Here is a 16762-nt window from a genome sequence, read left to right as displayed (position 1 = left end):
GTCAGTGACTGACAGTACCAAAGCAAAGCCGTAAACCATGAGCTCTCCATGTTCGGAGGTGCAAAACAGCAAATGCAGCATTTAAATGTACATGAATCCAAAGCTGTGTGTATGAATATACATGGGCTACTCTTTCCTGACCTTGACTGCCTTCTTAGTACACTGGAAGTCAAGTGGATGCATTATGCAGACACACAAAAATGTTGACAGCAAACTGCAGGCAGCTCTGCACTCATACTCTCATGCAATGCCTCCACACTCACCGTCCTCACTAACACAACAAGCGCTGTGAATCTCTGCGGACACAACAGCCTGCATCGGAGATGGACTCCGATATAATGAAGATCTGGATGCCTGCCGCTGCACTCTCTCCGTCTTCCTGTAACCAGCACTGATGCAGAGTGAAACTGCTTCAAAGCATATTGATGTTTTGTTTTTTCGTCCTTACCGGAGCACATCCTCTGCAAATAAATGTGTCTTTGAATGAAGTTATTCTCGTCTCACCAGTGAAAATAGAAACTGCTGATCATCACAAAGGAACGCTATGGGCGATAAAGCTGACCGCCCACCACAGTTAATATGAAGAACAGCCAGATTCCTCTGCCACAGCACGTTCTGACGATACTGGATCTGTAGCTAAACCAGGCTAATAAAGCCATTCTCATTTAGGACAGCGTGAAATGTGATTGCTATTGAGGAAGATTCGTCAGTATAATCACAGCTGGGGCCCTCTTGTGACTCATCCACAATACATCTTTGCATGTTTCCATCTTTAAAATTAAAAAGATGCCTTCAGAGAAATGATCAGGTTGATGTATTTGTCCTAAATGTTATAATTGGTTAGCCGTAGTTTGCACCTATCGCAGGTGTGATCCATATCTTCATGGACCCTGTCGTGCCAGCCAATTCTGGATAAAAAATGTCAGACTACAGAGGAAGTCCTTCATCTTTCTAACAGACTATGGAAGGAATGAAGACAGACTGAGAACATGCTGCAGGACAGTATTTTTTCCCCCTCACATCTCTTTTGCAAGGTAAGCACTGCGATGAAAAATGAACCACAGTGGGAGGGGAGGGGCTTTTGAAGACGGAAGAACACTCTCCTACTAAAGCAAACAGAGACGTGCTTTTATGTGCCAATTACTGGGCTCTCAATAATATCGACGGAGGCTGGCAAAAAAACATAGAAGCCTTCACATGTTAGATGAGGGTTAACGCACTCCTTGTCTTTATAGCATGAGTAGTCCTCTCCTGACATTAAATGATGGTCTGCTACATCCTGCACAGCCATACATTAGAATACAGATACAGCACTGTATGTATATGGTCACTGAATATAATGCAAAATATTTAGAGGCCCACTCTGGCTGGCTGTATACATGAATAATCTATACACAGCCACACTCTGACATAAAACAAATGAATAATGAAGCCCAGCACGGCATTACGGAATTTAAATCACATGCGTTATAGACGAACAATGCAGAAAATGAACCTAAACACTGCGGCATGTTCTTAGCACAGCTAATCAGGCTGGGGAGTTCAAAGCTGTCAGAGGGAAACAGCAACTTACTTGTTTAGCGAGAGTTTAATTCTTCTGTCTGACTGCTTCTCTCCAGATACACCTGTGCTCACTTTTCATCTGTTCATCAAATACTTATTTATTTATCTCTGTGTGTTTTAAAAGCTGGTTATGGAAATATAACTGTAGCTGTATAAAATGGCAATTGGGTATTGCTCTGATGCTAATTAATGCTGCATTCACATGGATTCAAGCAACACCTTCTGGCCCGCACGGGGCAAACAAACAAACATTTGGATGGGATGGTGGGACAACAAAACTAAACATTCATGACGGTATGTTGCTATGGTGATGTCGAATTGAATAAAAAGTGGAATGTGAAATAAAATATATTAAATGAAATTATTTTGTCTATTAGTTATGTAATCATTCCTGTAATGTATGTAGCTATAAAATGCAGCTTTCTCTTAGTATTCTATTGTAAACTTCGAAATAAAAACAATAAATTCCTTCTCAAGTTTAAATTCCCTTGAAAACAGGAGGTCATTCACTCATTCCCAACATGGTTGGACAGGAAAACAAAATTATTAGCTTCTGGTTGTAGATCTTATGTGACATTGGGTTGTAAATTGTCACAGAGGACGGCAAACATATATTTCAACTTTGTCTACCGTCTACCTGAATCCATGTGCAGATAGCTTTGCTGCAGATATATGAGTTGTTAAAGAGTGACCACACAGAAGCTGAAAATCCTGTCACCGCTGACATTTAGCAGCCTTCTTTGTCCAACACTGTCTGAAGCTTTTGTGCAAAGCCTTGGCCTGGGGTTGGATTATTTCAAATGTAACTTGTCAGTTAATCAGTTACAGATGAAATAAAGTGAAAACTGGTGAAGGGGAGCTTCTTAAAGGTCCCAGATGAAGGCCATTACATTGTGGAAACTTCAGGAACTTGTTTTGACAGTAGATATAAACTTTTTTCTACAACTCTTAAAGAGCACTGTGATTTTGCCTGAACAAGGTTCTGTTCTGAATTCTATACTGTCTGGACTGCCGTCAAGTTCAGATCAAGGGAGAGAAGATTCGAGATTAGCCACATTCATCTGACCGACGTTAGGAAGATGCCAAGTTGATCTTGGTAAGGCAGGTAATTTATTGTGTCTTGTTAATCATAGCCATTTCCATTTTGTGTTTTTGAATTCAGAAGTGACCATATTTGGACAAGAGAGTGGAGCTGGGTAGGATGCCCTGATTGGATCTGACTGAGAACCCGCGGGCATGCCATGGTTGGGACTTGTCAATCACAAGGAAGCAACACCCTAAAGTGAACCCTGCTTTATTGTCTATTTCACTCTAAATGGGACTATAATTTACAAATTGAACATCATGCTGTAATGAAGACTTGACACTAATGATTGAGGGCATTAACTTATTAGGAAACTTTTTACCGAGGTTATAAAACAAGAGAGAAGTCGGGTCATTTTTACATAAGCTTACATACAATCAGACTTCTTTTTGAAACCAGTGGAGTTGCCCCCTGCTTGCCATATGAAAGAACCGACGGCTTACTGGCTAATCAAAGCTGGGTTCAGGTCTCAGTTGTAGGCTCCCTGCAGAGGTTTGGTGCGGACGACAGATGCCGCAGTGACCAAGTACAACACATGGCATTTGATCATGGCCAACTGTGATGCTGCACGTAGTCAGCGGTGCAAATGATCCACAAAGGCCAGTCCAACGGCTCTCTCCGTCATGAAAGATTTAGATGCTCTTTAATCAAGTATGAGCATTTACCTGATGAAAACACATAGTTAATGGAGTGCAGCAAATTATGGGCCAAAAAGCGGCAATTTATCAAACAGACCCGTCACCTTACTGAAGCAGAGGTCGGGAAAACACGCCGGTAACTCCACACTATTCTCTAGTTTGCTGTTTTGCTAAAATGAAATAGACCAAATGATTTTCAAGTTTGTCCCCAGGAGTAAAACCAAACTGACATGATGTGGATGTTGAGGAGGGAGAGGGAGGGATGTGCGAGTGACAGTGATTCACTTCTCTGGGAGCTGTCATCGAACATCAATGTGTTCACCTCTCTTGCTCTTGGGAAGAGGTCCCTCCCCTCCCCTCCCCTCCCTCCCTGCCTGCCTTCATGCTTCGTTTCTTCCCACCCTGGAAAAGGACAGCAATTTTGGCTCACCAGGCTGTCCTCTCAGAAGGGGACTGGGGAGAAAAAATCTGGCCAGCCCCATCTGTCCCACTTTACTTGTGAACTGTGCTCAAGAAAAGAGCGTGCAACCAGTGTGAGCACACTCAAAACTCTGTCCTGATGGAGATCTAACATGACAGAAAGCCAACCCTGAAATAGCCGAAATAGGTATGAAATGGAAAGGGCATTAATGGGCTGACCCCAAACATGCTGCTGAAATTATCACCGGACCAAACACAGTGATGGGGATTTGTCTCACCACGCTGCTCTGACGAGTGCACAATCAGGCACAAGGTGTCCGCTTATAATTACTCTGGCTCACTATGGATGAATGAGATCATTCATTGAGGGTGGTGATAACACCATAATCAACTTCTCAAATAAGACTTCTTTTTCTAACCCCGGTCTGCCCACACTGAGCTCCACTGTGACTCACTCTTTTGTATTCCGCTGCCATCCCAAGTCACCCATTACTGAAGCCTGGGTGGCTTAATAAGAGAAATGGAGACATCTGTGCAGAAAAAATCACCACTGACAGGGACTGCAAGCGACACATGGCGAGTGAGGGGGACATGATCTTTAATTAAGAATTCCCTCGCAAATGGATAGAATTGCGCTCATACACATTTATTCGTTTGAAGCATATTTCATTAACTGAATTAGACTTAATAAGAGCTAGACTTTATGAGAGATAAAGCTTTAGGAGGATTTTAATGCTGGAAAGAATGTCGTTTTAGGTCTCTGCAGGAGAAAGACGGAAACATTTTTTTTTAAATTGGTGCAACATGACAAGAGAAAACAGACCAAAAGGGCAGTGGTATTCCTTTTTGCTAAAAAAGGTAGAAAACCCACAACGACCAGAATGCACTGTGCCGCACCTGACCAATAAAAGCTCCAGCCTGAGGTGCATTTATTGAAACGCTGTCGTAGATATTGATATTTTTATTAAAACATGTGCTACAATGGAATGATGGCACATGAGAACATGTTGCAGTCACTGTGTGTGAGTCTGTGCACTTAATGTACATTGTTCATCCGAATTAGTGTCAAATTTTGTGAAACTGACACCACAATGCAGTGAATAAATACATTAGAACATTAGTCAAGTATTTTGTATTCTTCAGTCAGAACGATATCATGATGTATCAGCAGATGATTGTCTTGCAATCTACCGATTATTGCAGAATCGCTGTATCGTGATGCTATCGTTACCGTGGGCAACACATTGTGGATTGCATCGTATCGTGAGTTACTCTGTGATTCCCACCTCTATTAGTTAGATCTGAGTTGGGTGGATGTGACTTCTGTGCTCTTTGTATCCAATTTGAGTGAGATTAAGTTTTTTTAGGCAAGTCTCACCACTCAGCAGCCATCTTGGCAATGCCCCTATGTGTCATACAACCTCAATTTCTGGCGTTTAAAGTCCAATTTGTAACACTGTAAGTGGTTTGTCTCCTGTCTTATACCTGCTCTGGTATGAACAACAACCCTACTGTGTAGGCAAGCAGACGTCCATCAGATGGCGCGAAAAGCTTAGTAAGCATTGTTCACATCGTAAAAAATCTGTTTGAAAAATTGTCAGTTTACCTTTAATGCATGTGGGCTCAAGGCAAATAGTTGCACTTTTTGTGGGTTGTTAAATTTAAACAACTCAAATTTTGAGACACAGGGATTTACAACACGGAAGCAAACACCCCCAACCTGAACATTCAGTCATTTCAGGGGCAATTACTGACAACCAACAGCGTTTGCCTCTCTCCCATGCAATAAAACTGTCAAATTCTCTCTTAAAAGCAAGATCTGAGACATCCTTCTCTGCCCCAGATAGAAAACCAAAGCGATGCAACGAGGCTGGTTTTACATGCTTCCCTTTTATATAATGCTGCAGGCAACCAGACTGTATCAGATTTCTGACTTCGAGGACACTAAAAACCCTGATATCTTCCAAAACAGAACAGATGCACAGAGCAAATGTTCTTTCATGTCTGGCAATAACACTGGTGATTGTAAATGTGTGTAAAATAAACAAGCAGAACCATTTGCCTTCGTCGTGTGATAAGACCTGGGCAAAGTCAAGGGGACGGTTTTAAAGCGTGGCTATGATAAGGAAGAATCTGCAGGAATGAAGAATGGCAATAATCCCTACTAGGTTTACACAGTCTGTCAGACGCTCACTTATCTTCCTACTGTAGCTCTGAGGGATCTTGACTAGTTACTGTATCTTCCTCTTCAGGGAGAATATCAGAGCCAGTTGTGCGCGCACCTCATGCACATCAAATAGGAGTCAAGCTCAAATTGGATCAGACATAACGAGAGCACCGCACCAACCTGCTCTGATGAAGATCTGGGTTTAGCTCTCTGAAAACAACAAGGTAGGCATCCATTTCAAATCACAACAAACAGTCTAATACATGGGCTGATGGTATGAATTGTACAGCACATTGCATATAGTATGGGAAATTGCCCCCATTAAAAAATAGCAATAAAAACATGTCAGGCGATCATCTAGTCAGCGTGTCTGCTGATGCGCTCCCGTCTAGAAAGCTACAATATGTTGCATTTTCTGGCTGAGTTAGAACGCGGCACTAATCTCCAGAGGTTCAGCCAAATAAATCAATACATCCTCGAACGTTAAAGGCATAAATCTGTCTCTCATTTGTCACGGCTAACAACGTGGTCGAGTGTGTGCCTCATTGCGTGCCGGAGCCCTGCTGGAGACGTGTCCTGGGCTCATTACCATTCAGGCAGTGAATGCCCGAGTCCCTGACCCAAATTCAAGATGACACATGTAAAATACACGGATTCAAAGTCAATCTGCCGCTCATATCTTCGATGTTTTGTGCTGCCCTTGTGTCTGTGTCCTGGGTCTCTAAATGTTTGGAAAAAGGGTTAGGAGGTAGATGAGTGGAAACAGCTCCCAACGACGCTACGTGGGCTTGAGTGAGTGGGATCGTGGTGGGAAACAAATCAGGACCAATTGAAACAATTTGAAGGTAGTGGCCCCAGGGAAATGGGTCTTAGAGTCAGTCATTGATGCATCCTCAGCCTGCAGCTGATAACCTCTGGAGAACTTAGGGAGCTGCTCGCAGGACACCAAAGCTCATCTTCTGATAGACTGAACTGAAGCTAGTATTGTAAGTAAAAACAGCCTTTCCACGTGACTCTTTCACCAGGAAATTACAACCTGTGCATTGCTAAAACAACTATTTAAAACAAAATGTGTGCACAGCTTAAGGATCTGCAGTTATTTCATAGATACATCTCATATACTGTTAATTAAACATGAGCAGGGGAATATAAAAGGAAATTAGTTTGCTCTCCGAAGATCAAGAAAATGATATTCTCTAAGCCTCCTCAGCAGAGCTGGAGGTGGAGACAGACTGGGAAACATTGATTTCACTGTAATTTGCCTTTAGGTGTCAGAAAAAATGCTGAGTAGCTGGACTAGCGAGCTAACATTTCACATTAATTCACTGCTTAGGTGCAGATAAGCATTGATTGCTTGTCCCGGGGTGAAAAGAGAGTGTGAGGATAGATAGTTTGTAGTCACCCCCGTTGAACAAGGACACACGTAGCACTGATGCATTTTTCATCTTTGGCGTTGCGCGCTCCAACGTGTTTTGCTGCACCAAGATTAAATAAAACATTCCGGGGACCACAAACTAAAATAAAGTGGGATATTTCTGCAGCTGGAAAAAAAAAAGCTTACAAAGCAGTATTAAGTGAGCGCACATTCAGAGATATCTGTCACAGGCAGAGACTGCAACGGCACTTCAAAAGCGTGCACTGACCATATCACAGAGCTCAGTGTGTCTGTGTTGTGACTCGCAGCTTTACTGGATCTCAACAAATCCACAGGCGCTACAAAGTGTCACCGCACGACTGCAAGTGAAAAATTCAAAGGCAGCTGAAAAGCTACATAATAACACTCATTTTCCAAACCAGACTACTGTATTTTTCGGTTTGCTTGATAATGCCAGTCAATTTGGGGATTTCATTATGAAATCTGGGGCTCTGCTGCAGAGAAAAGCCTATCTGTGCGTGCCTCGTTTGGACACACAAAAGATGCTAAACAGAATTGATAGGCCACTATTTGATCAATAACCCAAATACATGACTTATGAGGATATTGTTTGCTTTTTACTTCAGCAATATAAACACTGCATTGACCACACACAACACCGATTGCGCCTTTCCTATTGCCTGCGGTGCATAATGTGGCACATAGTCATTACAAAGCTTCCTGCTTATATATGCAGAACTAATGACACTCATCTTTTTTGCATCCTTCTCCCATTCTCTCTGCTCTGAACTCCTCTGGCCTATATTTAGAAAAACAAGATCTCTGCATTTTTTGCACGCCGGAGCCAAGAAAAGACGATGAATCTTACGGTTGATGTGAGGTGCAGTCATTGCTGATGGGGTATTTTAACAACCAACACCATGATTGCAACAAATCTGGCCACTGTGAATGTGTGGTCAGATCTGTCAATGAGTCTTGCAGATGTGCGAGTAGATACTGGCAACTGTGCTCCATCTGCACCTGCAGAATCTAAAAAGAGAGACACTTGTGTAATGTGAGCGAGGGAACAAATGAATGAACGCTACGAATTCAAGACGGAGGTGATCTATGTGGCGCAATTCTTGTGCCTGGCAGCTACCGTTATTTCATCTGTTCTCAGCTGTCACTACACATCAGCGCAAGGCAGCTGACATAGTCGTGACCGGGCTAAAGAAGCACCTGCAGCTTTGTTGATTTATGGCAACTTTGTAGCAAACATCAACTTTTATGTCAAAACTAAACAAACTGAATAAACAAACTGTCTTTGTTTTTATTTGTTTATATTTGGCGGACCCTGCCACCTTTCTAGCTTCAAACAGTGTTCTGGGACCTTATTTTCCTCTGAGAACAGCTTGTTATTCATATATGTAACAAATGTTTCTGAGTTTGCAAACATAAAATTTCTGAGTTTGACTTTCATCTCCTGAACTACATAGTGCCCCTTTAATCTCCACCTCTCACTGAAGTAAAGCACTGCAGTTTTCAGCTTCCCATGCATCATGATCACCCTTTCGCAAAACCAAACAAGAACTCATCAAGCCTGCAGGCCACCCTGCTCAGAGAGCGATGAGTGATGGGGTGGGAGACTTAACTCCCTTGCAAAAAGCACCATCTACCTACCGCGCCCAGTCGGAAAAAATGCACCTTCAGTTCTCCTGCTCTATTACCCCCACCCCCTGGAGTGAAACACAGCAGCTCAGTATCCCAGTTGATCTGCAACACGAGCTAATGAGCTCAGCGGCGCTACACAACACAGCCCGGGAAAATCGAAGCAGCCGGAGAGAGACGTGTAAATTAGAGTGATCCCCCCGGACGATCTGCTGGACAAAGGCAGGCATATGGAGATATTTACCAAGCAGGTTAGCCAATCGAAATCAAGGCCCAGTGGTCTATAGGGGATGCTAATTACAAGACTTCAAATCATTACAATTCACATAAACACAGTGATGTTCTCTACGTAAACATTAAGAGGCCATCTCACAGTCTGGCTGAAATACTTTGATATTTAAACATATCATACAGTATATAAATGCCTGATATGGATACATCCTGGCAGTGCTTGTATTGATCGCTGCCTATCCTGTCATAGTTGGAGGCGTTAAATTAAGCTGGACAGACTGGCTGAGGCTGATGCTCCATTCAAAGCCAATTCAAGAGCCAGCTTTTCACAGCAGACCGATGGAATTAAATGCATGTGACAGCACAGCACATACAGCTTGTTTCATCATCTCGCAGAGCGCACTCAACCCTCATCTATTTTCCTGTGCCCCAGTCCTTGTTTCACCTGGCAGTGACTGATGGAGCTCGGCTGTGCCTCTTGTGTAAAAACATAAAAAGAAGAAGAAGAAGAAGAAGAAGAAGAAGAAGAAGAAAAAAAAAACCTTAAAAGTCTGTTACCATACACACTCTCTTGAGCTATAAAATATGACTGGACTTTTCACGGAGAATGAAAAAACAGGCAAATTGCTTCAGCACCTTAGATCAAGATCCCCGGGGAACGGACGGCTCGTGTGAAATGCTTGAAGGAATTCCACTCAACTAGATTCAGACATTCACATGCACTTCTTACAAACCACGCTGAGCCTGTCCATAGCCGTAGTCTTTGTAGCATCAGAGCGAGAGCACGGGTACATTTGAAACCTTAAATGTCAGATTCAGTGATTAAATCGATAGGGAAACTAATCTTCTGTTGCCTCGGACCAAATGGTTTATAAATCCTGCAGCAATCCCCTAAGTAAGCACAGGAATTCATGAATGCTAAACACATTTGGTTTTCTCTCCTCTAACAAAGGAGCGCCTTTGATACTACCACCCCTCTTGTACTTGTAGGACAAGAGTGCTGAGCTGACACTTTTCTTTCAAATATGAATCTCAAATGAGCTTTAGCTTTTGATATGGCTTTATAATGGTTCAGCTGGGAAGGGCCCATTTAGCCGCTGTACAGCTTCCAACAAAGTAAATGAGACTGTGTGTGATGTTGCTTGTGGTTTCGGCATCCTTGTGTTGTGTTTTCGGGGCCTATTTTAAAGTCTTTTCACCTCTCAGAGGTGCTCACTGTCACTGGACGAGAGAAGTGAGTGCATCAGCGGACAATAAATTGAATCATGAATGGAAGAGATTAACAGGGCATGCTGCAGAGTAAGAAGCTGAAATCCTTGCTCCCAGCACCAACACCAACACTGATATCCTCACAACCTTGACACCAGGACATAAGATCAATCACCCCGTCAGGCTGATCAAACAGCCACTGTGTCCAAGAGAGGGCACAGCAGTTCCCCCTCCCTACTTAACCGCAGATTGTCACAGCACAAAGGGCATTTGCTTTAATGATTGCTGGCTGTCCGAAGGAGCCATGCTCCCAATCCGAACCGCACCACACAATACCGCTCTAATCTGCCCGAAACTCCCCCTACAGCTCAGACTCTTCTAATCCCTCATAAGAAAGAGGAGCCAGATGGTCATGAACAACTGCTGGGGGGCCTGAGGATGAGCGCATGTATGGAGATGCCTGGAGTGCCTGCCGCTGTTTACCTTGTGCTTCAAGTTACCACTGTAAGCCCCGTGTAGCGGATGCCGTGTGGGTGGTGAGCAGGCTTCCAAGGATGGCTGTGCGTTTTTGTGTGCGTACAGCGAATGTGCTCGTGCATGTGTGCACAGTCAGAAAGAAGAGCCCCCCGCCGTACCTGGTGTCTGGTTACAGCAGCGCACCGTACCCCCTCCGGTCCTGTGATGAGATGTCAGAACTTCAGAAGCAAACCTCCCTACCAGCTGCAGTAACCTTGTGATTCCTGGAGTGTCAGAGGTAGAGCAGCGCAGTCCCAGGGGTGTCAAGATACACCATGCCGCTCACCCTCCCTCACTACTACATCCCAGAATGTGCTCATTCCCGGCTCTGAAAACCTTCAACTGTGCGCACCCCTTCTCCAGAATCCAGAAAGCCAGCCAGCCTCCGGTGAGCCTCAAGCTGTCACATGCTAGAGGACGTAGCCAGCAGCCACATGCTACATCCTAACCTCCACATCACCCCACTCTTCTCCCACGTGACACTGATTAAACCGTTATTAAGATGATCTAGTGGTGGGAAAAAAACAAGTATCAGAGTATCAACCTGCGGGACTAAGAGGGAATATGCATGGTGGGTGTTCATTAAGTGAACATTACCAGAGTAAAAATTCAATTATTGCACAGCAGGGGATCTGCTGCGCTGGGGAAAGTCCACAGCCACTTAAGGTCACTCTGCCCCCACACACGTGCACACACATACACATATGCATCCACAGACATAATGACAGAGCGAGTCCTCACATCTCAGGCAAAGGGAGAGTTTCTGCTCACTCTTGGGATGTTTGTAATGTATTTCCATGGGGTCCAACAAGCTCGGCTCCACATGAATCGGAGGCCACCAGCCTTGAAATCCAAAGCCTCTTTTCCACCTCCCTATTAGTGGTGTGCAGCAGCCGGTTATTAGCGGCGGGGTTTTGCCACTGAAAAGGGTTAAGCACAAACTGAGCTGGAGAGAACCCTGGAAGTAAACGCCTACACGCAAATCCCCAGTGACCGCCCCTCAAGAAGATAGCGGATAATAATGCCCCTGTGACCTCTGACAAAGGTTGACCTGTGAAAGTGCACTGAAGCAGCTTCTGATCTATTAAATGAGCCAAGCAGGCCGGAACTGACATACAGGGAACTGATAGGGTCACTCTGTTAATGCAGAATGTAGCACTTCATACAATCCAGAGTCCGAAAAAGATTGGACGCTGTGTAAAATGTAAATGAAGTCAGTCCTTGATCCCATGTAATAATATCCTTCATACAATCATGTGTTTCACAAAGTGTTGAACCTCGACCCGTCCCTGCTTGAGACTGAGCCCTCATGAAACATCACCTGTGACCAATGAACCTGTGGAATGTTCAGACAGGTGTTTTTGGAGCATTCCACAACTTTCCCAGTCTTTTGTTGCTCCTGTCCCCACGCTGGCATTGAATTTACAAAAATCAAAGAAGTTGATTGGAAGATATGGGATTTTATCAAGGATTACGATAAAAAAAACCCTCAATAAGTTGATTGTGGTGCATTTTCATTATCATGATAGTCATGAATCGAGATAATAGTGAAAATACTCACATGAATGACTTGAAAAAGGTGCCTAGCTCGCTGACGTACAGTACAGTCCAATACTGGGCTTCCTGATTTATTTTGAATTACCCAAGCCTGTCACCATGGCTGAAGGGTATGGATTGAACATTGCACCCCTCACAAAAACTAGACCTTATGATTTCTCATTCAAGATTCTTCGATTGATTGTTTTTTCACTAAAAAATGACGCATCTGAAATGTGATGCAATGAAAAATATTTATTTCTTCACAAAACGTAAAGTTAAAGTGATTCCAGTTTAAAGTTTAAAGGGTATTTTGTTAACTATCGGGATAAAATTGTGAATCACAATTATGCTGGACAGGATAATTGTAGCATGATATTTTAGCACATGTGGTTTTCTACTCCACAGAACAGTATGAGGGCAGATGTTGCTCACACTGAAGATGTGTTGCTTAAAATCTCCATCCCTAATTCAAACAAGGCCTGAGGCTATGAGGACACCGAGTACTAACTGAGACTCGCTCACATTAGGGTGAGTCGATGTCTGCATTAATGAATCTGAGATCAGCTAAGCTGTCCTGACCCTTTTCATTCCCTTAAACAAACATTTACGTGAAGGCGAGGCACACTGAAGAGCCCCTGAGCCATTTGTATGTCTGTGCCAATCACTCCCGCCCTCGCGCCTCTGTGGACCGGGTAATGATATGAGGATGATAGTGAGCTATCACCCTGAAGCAGCAGAGAGCCCCACAGCTCCGGGTCTAAGCTTGGCCACGAGCAGTGCGAGTACACGAAGCGGACAATGGGATAGATGGATCTCCATTTGTGTGGTGCATGTGTACGTGTGTGTGTTTTCAATGCTGGCCTGTTCACAGCTGGGCTCTGGCTAATACCCACTCTGTTGCCCCAGTTAGCAGGGCTCACAACCCAGTGACATGGTGGGCTGGGGTTGGTAGATTCCCCAGTGTTGGGATGTTTTTACGCTTCACGCTTCGCTGCATCCACACAAAAGACTTGGCCTCATAACCCATAAGCCCTTTAATCCATTCTGTAAACATTCAAGGGATGCCCACTTTTACAACAAATGCCCATGCATGGGTACACAGCAGAGCCTGCCACACGCTGGCCAGGTTTGTCTGGGTGAAATCTATTTGTTGAGGAAATTTGGCACGGAGAGCCCCGTTACATTAGGATCCTTTCTTCCTGTGAATACCTCAGACAAAGATAATTACAATCATTTTCAATTACGCAGATTAAGTTAAATATCCTGTTGCAGCAATTACAAACTTCACCCATAATTTTTTCCCCAAGAGAAAAGACACCTCATTAAAAGAGCAAATAATAAAATGAAGCACATAAATCAGATCATCTCCTCTAGAATTACTTGAAACCATCTGACCATCTCGGCTCATGTCCCCTTGGTGCACATTGCGTTGCTCGTCAATGTGACTGCGCCGCAGAGACGTATACTCTTTCACTTGCATGCCAAAAGCAGCTTTCAACCCCATGTTCACTGTAAATCATACAACCACCAACCTGAATGAACAACCCTAATGAACCCATGCACTCCTTACCACTACAATCTAACCCGCCCCCCACCGACAGTCACATACAAAAGGAGACCTGGTGCAATGCCACTGACTCCGTCATGACATCCAGGAATAGCAACATGAAGAGAGAGGAGCAGGAATAAACAGCCTGATGTAATAATTAGAAACGCATGATTGCACTGACAACCGTCACTGTGCCTTAATGTTTCCTGATTAGCATTCAAAAAAATAAACTTACCACATACTGAGACTTCACATTTAATACCACACATATGGATAAAGATTAATACAGAGTAACTGAAGCCAGATTGACTCTGTCAGCATCATCTTTTAAGCCACATCTGCACACATCAACTAGATCAGCGTGAACAAGCATGATGAGAAAAACATGAGGAAAATGATGAGCCACTTACCCAGAAGATGAGATTGAAGATGAACATCATATACTTCAAGCAGCAGAGGCAGCCTCTTGCCATGTTGCACTTCTTGAATTCTAAAAGGAACACAAAGGATAGATCCAGGTAAAAGACCACGTATTTGCTGCTTTTGGGCGAGCTGTACTTGCTGTTGGTCTTGTCTCCTGCGCTGGCGTCAGCTGCCGCTCCAGCCTGCCCCTGCTGTGCGTTTTTGCGCGGCCCCGTGGAGCCGTAGAATGCGCCGGCAGTGAAGCCGCGGCCGCCGAACGGGCGGCCAGACGTGGAGGCTTGTGCAAAATCAGAGTCACGGCTATCTACTGAGGGGCTACGGTGAATGGCTGACTCCTCACTGCTGGACTTCTCCATGCTCTAAGGCTGCAGCTGCTGATGAAGGGCTCCCTGACGCACAGTCTACCATAGTCTCAGAGATGACAGGACAGGACAACTCACCCTCCAAATCACCACTGCTTCACTCTGAAGCACAAAGAAGATAAAAGCCTCACAGAAACACAATTACATCCACCTCGGTGCACACAGTTGTGTAAGAAAGTCTTCAGTGTAGAAGTGAGTGGAGCTGGACTGTCCAGGCACCTCTGCCAGGCTCAAGTGTATTCTTGCTGCTGCTGTCTTGCCGTGGTAGTCCTGAAGTAGCTGTGCACAGGGGTCCTGTGAGGAGCATTACCCTGGTCTATCCAGGAAGAAGTTACAGTACTCCCTCTATCCCCTGTTGTAATATCAGTCTCCTCCTGTGCTGCTGATTGCTGTGCCGGGCAGTTCCAGAGGGAGAAGGACCCCAGTGAGTCTCAGCTGCTCCACTTCCACGCTCTATTGCTGACCTGGTAACTTTTCTCCTTTCCTCTATCTGTCTCCTCTCCTGCGCCCACTGCTCTGCTCCTTCTCACCGGCTCTGATGCGCTCGCTCTTCCCTCACTCTGCCTCTCTCTGTCTCTTCCTTGAGTGTGCCTGTCTTATCTAGTGTACCCTTCTGCGCTCAGCGGCTCAGTCCCCCGCACTGCCTGTGCTCTGCTCTCCCAATAGCAGCGCTCCGGCTGATGTGCTATTATCGGCAGACGCAACTAACGGGCATTCCCTATCTCCCAACACGAGCACTGCCCTCCTCCCCCAACTCTCTCCCTCGCTCTCTCTCTGTCTCTCTCCCTCGCTCTCTCTACGTCAGCCCCTCCCCACTGCTGAGCACACAGCCAATGTAGCAGCTGTAGCCAGACCCAGGCTCCTCCTCGCTGCTCCCCGTGTCTTTAATAAGCCCATCACTGTGTTTGCTTTGACTATACATGTTCAGCAATTTCATCCTTGCTGTCAGGGGGATTGAGAGGCCAGAGATTAATATAAGAATATCAAACAAATAAGAAAACAAACAAACAAAATGAAGTGTCATAGATGAGTAAATGGTTGTGTGTGGAGTAGCAGGGCTGGGTGTGTGTGTGTGTGTGTGTGTGTGTGTGAGGTGCAAATTGCTGGCATGTTCTTTAGCATGAGAGGAGCTTTCGGTGTCAATCTGCTGATGACACAGACACCTCACTATCTCACACATCGAAGTTTAGCTCCTCACTCTGTTTTAATTTGTACGTTCTCCAACTGCCAAAAATACAACAGCAACTTTGACAGCAGATTGACGCAGATTTATTATATATTTCTGAAAAATGAGCTTCAAACATCAAGCGACACATTACTGCGTCTGATGTGGGTGGTGGTGACAGGACTGAGCTGCAGTTTGGTAACGCTGTTGCTCCGTGTTATTCATCGCCGCACTGCCCACATCCATGTAAGGGGACCCAATTAACTGGCAGCGTCCATGGCTGAGGAATTATGGCACCATCTGAAGCACGGAAAGGGGATAGTGGCTTTAAGATGCTGGAGGCTCCTCGACGCAAAGCCGGGGTCAAACACTGAATAGCCCTGCTGACTCACGCACCAAGATGACAAGATAGCATAGGGGAGCAGCTACATGTGAAGGTAGTGATCGTGAGGGTGCTTCCTGTCCTGAGAGCCCTTATTGCGCCCGAGAATCAACATTCAAGCTAAAACAGGTCTACTGCAGGACTGCGCATTGTCGTGCTGCCGTAATGGTCTCCTGTCAGCTGAGTGCCGCTGATGGCTCAGCCTCCGGACAGATGGAGGGAGAGTTTCAACTGAATGGTCTTAAAGGTAAATCCAGTAATACTCAATCGACATAGACAACACACTCTAACCCTCTTGAGTTTGACCATTGTAGAGTAAAAGAAAGAGTAAGAGCCTGTGATGAAAATCAGGTTTCACCATTCAACAGCACAACACAATGTATGACGGTTTAAGAATAACAACATATTAAAATCTAGTGAAATAAAATAAACACCTGGCTCTTGTTGTACTGATTTAATACAAACAGCAGTGGGTTAGCTAAGCTTAGCAAG

At 44.7% G+C, this 16762-nt stretch overlaps 1 protein-coding gene across 4 annotated transcripts in view; it reads right to left on the bottom strand.

Moving 5' to 3' along the window:
* Positions 1–16762, bottom strand: part of tspan9a (tetraspanin 9a) — a 191807-nt gene that overhangs the window by 59070 nt on the left and 115975 nt on the right. For 3 of the 4 annotated variants that reach the window (XM_084364252.1, XM_084364253.1, XM_084364254.1), the window contains one exon: positions 14349–14428. In XM_084364252.1, coding sequence (XP_084220378.1) covers positions 14349–14411 — 63 coding nt within the window. In that variant the 5' untranslated portion in view covers positions 14412–14428. Of the gene's footprint in view, positions 1–14348; positions 15458–16762 lie in introns of those variants that run through there. The other variant, XM_084364251.1, reaches the window with a different exon arrangement.

Source organism: Pagrus pagrus (genome assembly GCF_965226575.1).
Source record: "Pagrus pagrus genome assembly, chromosome: 10".
Classification (NCBI taxonomy): Eukaryota; Metazoa; Chordata; class Actinopteri; order Spariformes; family Sparidae; genus Pagrus; species Pagrus pagrus.
Note: the sequence above shows the minus strand (reverse complement) of the source record. Positions and strands in the feature narration are given on the sequence as shown.